The sequence below is a fragment of the Lepidochelys kempii genome, chromosome 23, assembly GCF_965140265.1.
Source record: "Lepidochelys kempii isolate rLepKem1 chromosome 23, rLepKem1.hap2, whole genome shotgun sequence".
Lineage (NCBI taxonomy): Eukaryota > Metazoa > Chordata > Testudines > Cheloniidae > Lepidochelys > Lepidochelys kempii.
Window position 1 is genome coordinate 15,092,807 of NC_133278.1, and position 9,337 is coordinate 15,102,143.

General features: G+C 60.6%; 1 protein-coding gene across 5 annotated transcripts; it reads left to right on the forward strand.

Moving 5' to 3' along the window:
* Positions 1-223: 223 nt before the first annotated feature.
* PORCN (porcupine O-acyltransferase) lies at positions 224-8,052 on the forward strand. 5 transcript variants are annotated; one of them, XM_073321373.1, is made up of 13 exons: positions 224-683; positions 2,534-2,678; positions 3,476-3,668; positions 4,046-4,089; positions 4,354-4,535; positions 4,681-4,811; positions 5,204-5,221; positions 5,864-5,989; positions 6,286-6,386; positions 6,613-6,689; positions 6,798-6,861; positions 7,192-7,277; positions 7,486-8,052. In XM_073321373.1, the coding sequence occupies exons 2-13, from the start codon at positions 2,543-2,545 to the stop codon at positions 7,603-7,605; spliced, it is 1,278 nt and encodes a 425-aa protein (XP_073177474.1). In that variant the 5' UTR covers positions 224-683; positions 2,534-2,542; the 3' UTR covers positions 7,606-8,052. The 5 variants fall into 5 exon arrangements, with proteins under 5 accessions (XP_073177474.1, XP_073177476.1, XP_073177473.1 ...); XM_073321372.1 differs by lacking the exon at positions 224-683 and adding an exon at positions 706-1,101; XM_073321374.1 differs by lacking the exons at positions 224-683; positions 5,204-5,221 and adding an exon at positions 707-1,101.
* Positions 8,053-9,337: the final 1,285 nt, after the last annotated feature.

The following is a 9,337-nucleotide window of genomic DNA, read 5'->3' on the forward strand; positions in this document are numbered from 1 at the left end:
GGGAGGGGCCTGGCCCAGGGGGCGGGGCCTGGGCCCAGAGGAGGGGAGGGGCTAATATCCAGGAGCCGGAGATTGTGTCTCTCAGGGGCGGGGCCCATCTCTAAGGGGCGGGGCCTGTGCCCAAGTGTAGGGTCCAGTGTCTGGGGGGTGGGGCCTGTGCCCAGGGGGTGCTCAGTAGGGGAGGAGCCTGTGGCTGGAGGGTGGGGCTTATCCTCAAAGGCAAGGGAGAGCAGATGGTGAGGTCCACTCACAGGTGTCCTGGGTCCATGGGAGGGGCTTATACTCCGTGTGGGGGAGGGGCTTGCCCCCAGACGCGGGGCCTTAACCCAGCTGGGAGAGGGGTTGCAGCTGTTCCCCAGCTCCCCTGCCCCAGAGGTGGCTGCATCTCAGCACCGGATGAGCCAGCCCCGTGTGGCGTTATGTGCGGCTGCTCCCGGGTTGCGCCCCAGAGGTGGCTGCATCTCAGAGCCAGGTGAGCCCTCCCCAGGCGGTGTTAGATGCAGCTGCTCCAAACCTTGTTTAACGCTAGCTAAGGTCGGATCAGGGCAAACCACAAGGGGCAGGTTTCCCGGGTTCCTTTTGCCACCTTTCACAGGGCCCTCATTTCTCTGTGCTTCCTCGCCGACACCGGGCACTGCCCTGCCTCCCGGGATGAAGGTGTCAAGCGACTGTGAGGTGCTCAGGTACTGAAGCAATGGGGGACAGAGAAGTACCTAAAACATAGACACCCCCCTCCCCCACCTCTAACCAACTAGCCTCACTCCCCTCCCAGAGCCAGGAAGAGAACCCAGGCGTCCTGGTTCCCAGAGCCGGGGACAGAACCCAGGAGTCCCGGCTCCGAGCCCCCTCCTCTCCTCCCACCGCTGCAGCTAGAGGGCATCCATTGGCTGTCTTGATCGCCCGCCTCATCCCATCCCATCCGGCTCCCGATTGGCCGAGCCGAGCCGTCTCCCCTTCCCGTAGGAGGCTGCCCCGATCCTCCCCGCCCCCTAATTTAAAGGGGATTAGCACCCCCTCCTCCCCTCCCCCCACGGGAGAGCCGGACCGCGGGACGGGCCGCGCAGGGACAGACAGACCTGGAGGGAGAGACTCGCTGCAAAGGTACCTGGGCCCTGAGCGAGCCACAGCGGGAGGGAGGGGAGAGCAGGGAGCGCCCACTCCCCCCCCCCCCCACATCTGGATCCAGCCACCAGTGCAGCTGTTTAGGGGAACCCCCCCTCATTCCCGCCACGTCTGGATGCAGGGGCCAGTGTAGCTGCAAAGGGAGAATCCCACCCCCGCCTCTGGCCACATCTGGATGTCAGTGCCAGTCTCCCAGGCTTCTTACTTGGGGGGAGAGGGGGGTTATCACGACATGTTGCCCTGGGGGGGCTCGGGCCCCCAGCGTTCCTAGTTCTCAGGTGATGAGCATTCCACCCATTCAATACTGCCCCTGCTTCCCCCCTCCCCCTCCTTCCCCCCCCCCGCACCTCCCTGTGGCCCAGCGGTGCCCCAGGCTCCGGGGTTCGCAGGCCGGATCAGGCCCTGTTGATCTATGTGAATCTTGGCAAATAGATAGATCAGTGTGCTAGGATTTGCGAAGATAGATAGGTGTATGGAGATGGATGGATGGATAGATAGACGCGTGTGCATGGGGCGGATGGAGAGATAGGTGGGTGCGTGTGGGGAGGGATGGACAGATGGATGGAACGACAGATGGGTATTTATGGAGATGGATGAATTGATAGAGGGGTGTGTAGGGGGATGGGTGGATAGGTACATAGGTAGGGGGTGGTGCAGGGTGGATGGATGGATAGAATCATTGTAATGTGAGGCTGGAAGGGCTCTTGGGAAGTCACCAAGTCCAGCCCCCTGCACTGAAATAGGTCCATTCATCTAACCATCCACACACATGCATCCAACCATCCATCCACACACACATCCATCCATTCATCCATCCATCTAACCATCCATTCATCCATCCCTCTAACCATCCATTCATCCATCCATCTAACCATCCATTCATCCATCTAACCATCCACACACACATCCATCCATTCATCTAACCATCCATTCATCTAACCATCCAGGACAGGACAAGGAGTAATGGTCTCAAGTTGCAGTGGGGGAGGTTTAGGTTGGATATTAGGAAAAACTTTTTCACTCGGAGGGTGGTGAAGCACTGGTATGCGTTACCTAGGGAGGTGGTGGAATCCCCTTCCTTAGAAGTTTTTAAGGTCAGGCTTGACAAAGCCCTGGCTGGGATGATTTAGTTGGGGATTGGTCCTGGTTTGAGCAGGGGGTTGGACTAGATGGCCTCCAGAGGTCCCTTCCAACCCTGATCTTCTATGATTCTATGATCCATCCATCCATCTAACCATTCACACGCACATCCATCCGTTCATCTAACCATCCATGAAGCCAGCCAGCCAAACATCCCAATATGTCTGTTTCCACCCCCCTCCCCACTTCCCAACACAGCTCCATGGGCTCTTTCTGCTCTATGTCCTCTCCAGCGGCTCCTACCCACCCCCACCCCTCCCTTCTCTTTCAGGCCCCGGCCATGGCCACGTTCGCCCACCGGGAGTTTTACCAGCAGCTGCTGCAGGGCTGCATGATCCCCACTGCCCAGCAGGGGCTGGAGCAGATCTGGCTGTTGCTGCTTATCTGCCTGGCATGCCGGCTGCTCTGGAGGCTGCGTAAGGAGGGAGGGATGGTGGTGGGAGAGAGAGTGGGTTGGGTGGAGGGAAGGTGGGATGCATGGAGGGTTGGATGGGTGCATAGGTGGAGGGTGGGTTGGGTGGATGGGTGGGTGGAAAGTTGATTGGCAGGATGGATAGAGGGTTAGTTGGGTGAGTGCATAGATGGAGGGTGGGTTGGAGGGATGGATGGAAGGTAGGTTGGTTGAGGGTTGGACGCATGGAGGGCTGGTTGGAGGGAGGGATGGATGGAAGGTGGGTTGGATGCATGGAGGGCTGGTTGGAAGGAGGGATGGATGGAAGGTAGGTTGGTTGAGGGTTGGACGCATGGAGGGCTGGTTGGAAGGAGGGATGGATGGATGGTTGGTTGAGGGTTGGACACATGGAGGGCTGGATGGAGGGAGGGATGGTGGGAAGGTGGGTTGGATGCATGGAGGGCTGGTTGGAGGGATGGATGGAAGGTAGGTTGGTTGAGGGTTGGACGCATGGAGGGCTGGTTGGAAGGAGGGATGGATGGATGGATGGTTGGTTGAGGGTTGGACACATGGAGGGCTGGATGGAGGGAGGGATGGATGGAAGGTAGGTTGGTTGAGGGTTGGACGCATGGAGGGCTGGTTGGAAGGAGGGATGGATGGATGGATGGTTGGTTGAGGGTTGGACACATGGAGGGCTGGTTGGAGGGAGGGATGGAAGGTTGGTTGAGGGTTGGACTCATGGAGGGTTGGACGGATGGACTGTTGGATGGATGGAAGGGTCCCCACCACAACTCCTTCTAACCATGCCCCCGCTTCCCCCAGCTCTGCCCAGCTATGCCAAGCACCTCAGCACGGTCGGGGGGGGGTTCTACGCCCTCCACCACTTCTTCCAGCTGCAGATGGTCTGGGTGGTGCTGCTCAGCCTGCTTTGCTATCTGGTGCTCTTCCTGTGCCGGCACTCGGCCCACCGTGGGGTCTTCCTCTCCATCACTATCCTCATCTACCTCCTTATGGGGTGAGGCCCGGGTTGGAGGGAAGCTGGGCCCAGGAAGGGGGCACAGAGCTGATTCTGGTCTGCAAGGACCTTCTGGGTGGAGGTGGGTCCGTGGCGAGGGGGTGGAGGGGATGCCCGATCCATGGAGAGGGGAAGGCCGGACCCATTGGGGGAGGTGGGGTCCCTGAAGCCAGGTGGGACCGCAGCCGGGTCGAGTGCGTGGGAGGAGAACTGGGAAGACTAGGGGAAGGCAGCCCTGGGGGTGGGGGTGCAGCAATGTCTGGGGACGGGAGCCAGCCATTGGCTGGGGGGCTGGAGATCAGCTGATCTCACAGGGAAACCCCACCCACCCCATTAGTTCCTCTCTCTGATACAGTCTCCGTCCTTCTCTCCGGCAGGGAGATGCACATGGTGGATACCGTGACCTGGCATAAAATGAGAGGTGAGAATCTGACCTGCCCCCACTGGGACTAGGACATGGGGCCTTTACCCTCTGGGGGGCGCCGGCTGGCAACCAGTCCCAGGGCAGTGTGGGCTGGCTGGCGGAGGAGTGGGGTACCAGGACACCTGGGTTCTATCCCCAGCTCTGGGAGAGAAGTGGGGTCTAGTGGTTAGAGCAGGGGGGGCTGGGAGCCAGGACTCCTGGGTTCTCTCCCCTGTAGTCCCAGGGTACCCCACCCCCAACCTGTTTCTCTCTCCGTGGCAGGGGCCCAGATGATTGTGGCGATGAAGGCCGTGTCCCTGGGCTTCGACCTGGACCGAGGGGAGCTCTTGGCCGTCCCCTCCCCTGTGGAGTTCATGGGCTACATCTACTTTGTGGGCACGGCCATCTTCGGGCCCTGGAGCCGCTTCCACAGCTATCTCCAGGCAGTGGAGAGCCGGGCCCTAGTGAGAGTCGGGGCCGGGGGGCAGGGGGGGGAACAGCGCCCCTGGTGGGCACTGGCTCCCCTCCGGCCCGAGGGTGGGGGACTAGCTGGCTGGCTCGGGTGGGGGGGAACGGGACACGCTGGCTAAGTGGCCCTTCACCCTGCAGAGCCTCCCCTGGCTGCGGAAGGTGTCCCGGAGCCTCCTCCTCTCCGTCATCTGCCTCCTCGTCTCCACCTGCGTCGCCCCCTACCTGTTCTCCTACTTCATCCCGCTCTACGGCTACCGGCAGCTCAGGAAGTGAGTGTGTGCGTCCCCTCCCCCACCCCCATTTCCCACCCTAGGGGACAGGGGTTAGGCCCCACGACCTCCTGCTCCCTCACACCGGCCTCTGGGTCCCCCCACTGCTGCTGCAGGATCCTCCAGTGTCCTCGAGGCCCCAGCTGGGGAGAGAACCCAGGAGTCCTGGCTCCCAGCCCCCCCTGCTCTAACCACTAGACCTCACTCCTCCTTCAGTTTTCCACCAGTACCTTGATCCACATGTTGCCCCCTCCAATGCCCAGCATCACCCCTATGCCCCCAGCGAGTGGCACCCAGACCAGCGTCGGTCTCTGTCTCTCTCTCTGTTTCTCACTCCTTTCCCCTTCACTCTCTCTGCTCCCCCTCCTCGCCCGGGATCCCGCCGGCCTCAGGAGGAAGCGGAAGGCCAGGTAACGCCAGCCCTGGCCCACACTAGGTTGGGGGCTCGCTCGCGGGTCAAGCTGCGGCTCGGCAAATGGCTCACTCCGGGGCTGAGCCGTTCCAGGGCTCCTCTGAGCCGCGGCCCATCGGCCCACTCGCTCCGGGCTCGCTTGCGGCATGGTAGTGGAGCTTGCTCTGCGGCTCCCGTGACCCTCCTCGCTTGCCCTCTGGACTTGCCATCCTGCAGCTGGCTTGTTGCCGCAGCGGATTATTCCCACCCACCCACCCCCCGGCACTGAGGTCCCGGATCTCTGGCCAGGCTTCACTGCCTGGCTGCCACGGCCCACAGCTGCCCTCGCTCGGAGGTCTGTGTTCTCAGTGACTCAGGAATGGCTGGCCCCGTGGCTTCTCCCGTGGCTCAGTGGCTAGCTTCCTGAATCACTCACTGCGTGCCCCCGTGGCCGGCTCGCTCCCTGCATGGCACCCTGGTTCTCCACTTAACTCACTGACACCTGACAATTTCTCCTTGAATTTCCCTGGGGCTTGGCAATGAGGTGAGTGGGAGGCCGGCTGGGGTGGAAGCCGGCCAGAAGGGGTCTCTGAGACGGGTCCTGCCCCTCTCTGGGAGCAGGGTTCCCGTGGCCTGACCCCCACCGCCCCCACCCCCGCAGGTGGCTCCGGGCCTACGAGAGTGCCATCTCCTTCCACTTCAGCAGCTACTTCGTGGGATTCCTCTCCGAGGCCACTGCCACATTGGCTGGGGCAGGATTCACTGAGGAGAAAGACAACCTCAAATGGTGAGTAGCGGGGGAGAGAACCCAGGCGTCCGGGCTCCCATCCCCACCCCCACCCCACTCTAGCCACCAGACCCCATGCCCCTCCCAGAGCTGGGGAGAGAACCCAGGCGTCCGGGCTCCCAGCCGCCCTCTTCCCCCCACCCTAGACCCCATGCCCCTCCCAGAGCCAAGGAGAGAACCCAGAAGTCCTGGCTCCCAGCCCCCCCGCCCCGCTCTAACCACCAGACCCCACTCCCCTCCCAGGGCTGGGGAGAGAACCCAGGCGTCCTGACTGCTCGCTCGCTCTCTCCTGGCAGGGACCTGACGGTGTCCCGACCCTTGAATGTGGAGCTGCCCCGGTCGATGGTGGAAGTCGTCACCAGCTGGAACCTGCCCATGTCCAGTTGGCTCAACTCCTGTAAGGTCCACCAGGGGGCGCTGCGAGGAGCAGGGCAGGAGCTGGCTGTGGGGGGAGCTCCCAGCTACTCCAGCCCCAGCCTCTCCCAGCAGCTGTGGGGAGCAGGGGGAGGGGAGAAATCTCCTGGCTATTCCACCCCGATCTCTCCCAGCAGGGGGCGCTGTGGAGCTTGGGGCAGTTTGGTAGATTTACGCTCGCCCCCCACCCCCTCCGTGTTTCCTTGCAGATGTCTTTAAGAACAGCCTGCAACTAGGGACTTTCTCTGCTGTCATTGTCACGTATGCTGCCAGCGCCCTCCTGCATGTAAGTTTTGGGGGGCTTGAGGAGAGGGGGCCCAATGGGGGAGCAGCCCCCCCTCCCCGGCTGGCCACTGGCTGATGTCTCCCCTCTCCTCCTCATCCCCAACCCCAGGGACTCAGCTTCCACCTGGCTGCCGTGCTGCTGTCTCTGGGATTCATCACCTACGTGGAGCATGGTAAGTTTCCCCGGTGCTTGGATGGGCCCTTGAAGAGCTGATGGCTGTGCGGCATATGCCCCGTAGTGCTCCCTGCCTGAGGGAGATTCTCCGGTTGCCTCTGGAGGGGTTGGGTGACGGCATGATCTGTGCAGGGAGCGGCGGGGGGGGAGTAAATACACACACCCACGCAGAGCAGGCTTATCCCCCTCCTCCAGGGGGCAGCAGGGACACACACACACTGTGCAGTGCTGTGTGTCCTATGCCCCGTACTGTCACACATACACCAGGGGGATTCTCCCCAATCTCCAGAGCCAGTATCCTGCTCTCACATCTGTCTCTTCTCCCAAGTCCTCCGGAAGCGCCTCTCTGTCATCTTTGATGCCTGCCTCCTCTCCAAGCGTTGCCCGCCCGGCTGTCCCCACCGCCATAACACGGTGAGCCCACAGCCCAAACACCTGGGTTCAATCCCCAGCTCTGGGAGGGGAGTGGGGTCTAGTGGGTTAGAGCAGGGGGGCTGGGAGCCAGGACTCCTGGGTTCTCTCCTTAGCCAGGAGGAGAGTGCAGGGTGACACGGGTCTCCCCGGGATGGGAAGGGAAGAACAGGGGGGTGGGTGTCTCTGAACTGGGGTCTTTCTCCCGCAGAATCTCTGGGTTCGGCTGCTGAACCTACTCTTCGGCGCGCTGGCCGTCTTCCATCTGGCCTACTTGGGCTCGCTCTTTGACATCGACGCTGACGACACCGTAGAGGAGCAGGTAGGGTAGAGTGATCTGACTGTACCTCGGTCATCAGCCGGACCAGGTCCCCTACCCTCCCGATGGCCGACTGTACCTCGGTCATCAGCCGGAAACAAGCCGACCCACCCTCCCGATGGCCGACTGTACCTCGGTCACCTCAGAAAACAAGCAGCCCTACCCTCCTGGGGTCCAACTGTATCTCGGTCACCCCCAAGAACAGGCAGCCCAGCCTCCTGCTCTCTGATGGTGTCACTCACCCCAGGGAACAGGTATCCCTACTGTCCAGAGTTTTGACTCTACCTCAGTCCTTGCCTTGGTGGGATCTGGCTGTACCTTGTCACCACAGGGACAGGTGTTCCTACGCTCCTCACTTCCAGCTGTACCTGAGTCACGGCAGCCCAACCCACTGGGCTCCCGACTGTCCCCCATCACTCCAGGACACAGGTGTTCCCTCCCCAAACTGTAGTGTCTCTCTCCGCCACGCGCTATCTCAGAGTCCTACACCATCTATAAGTGGTCGGAGCTGAGCTGGGCCAGCCACTGGGTCACCTTCGGCTGCTGGGTCTTCTACCGCCTCATTGGCTGAGCTGGACTGGGACACAGAGACACCGGGAGGCGTGGGGGTGTCCTGGTGTGATCCGACTGCACCTCCCCCAGCCCCTACTGAGACCATCGGACACAACCTCAAGAGCTGGCAGCTTCAGCTGGGGCATCTGGCACCAGGGCATGGGCAGGAGGGGATGGGCATCAGGGACTGGGTTGGGGGCTAGCAGCCCCATGGGGAATCACAGTCCCTGTCCCCTGACCACTGGCCAGCCATTAACCCCTCCCTGCCTTGAAGTGAACTGGACAGCCAAGAACTCTGAGGGATCTGGATCCCACCACTGCCACCATCTTATAGGTGCAGAGAGAGGGAACAGACACCATAGAGAGTGACCTCTACCTGTGCATCTCCCCCACCGAAATAATATGACCTGGTCCTCTCTAGGAACTGGAGGACTGAGATCTCTATAGTTGATTCAGTCCCCACGGCTCCTCCTGTGTTATATTAGTGGAGAGAACAGACACCATAGAGAGCGACCTCTATTAGTGCCTCCCTCCCACCTATGTAACATGTCCTGGTCCTCTCTAGGAACTGGGGAGGACCGAGATTTCTATGGTCAGTTTGGATCCCATCGCTCCCACCATGTTGTAGGAGCAGAGCGAGAGAACAAACGCCTTGGAAAATGACCTCTATCACTGCATCTGTTGCCCTGTCTGCCACACACACTCCATTCACCGTGCCCTGGTCCTCTCTAGGAATCGGACTGAGATCTCTATGGTTGATTCCGATCCCACCCTGTTGTAGCAGCAGAGAGAAAAGACACGCGCTATCTCAGAGTGCCCAGAACTGCTCCCATTCAACGTCCCCTCTAGGACCTGCAAGACCAAGAACTCTGTGAGTTTATATGGCCCAAGTTACAGCTGCTACCCCCATCCCTCCCCACACCGACCCCCAAACCTGCCAAGGGTGGGGGGACAGGAAGTACTGTACTTAGTTTAGAAAAAGGGATTTTTTAAAGAAAACCCCCAAGTATTGGATTTGTTACCTGTAAATTAAATAATAAAAACAATGTAGACACAGAACCACTACTGCGTCCTGCTGGCTGGATTGCTTAATGAGCCATTCCCGCTTTAATAATAATGCGTTGTTAATCGATGGTGGGGCTTCTCACTTCAAACTCAAGCCTTGTGTACCCATTCATGCTTCATTGTTAAT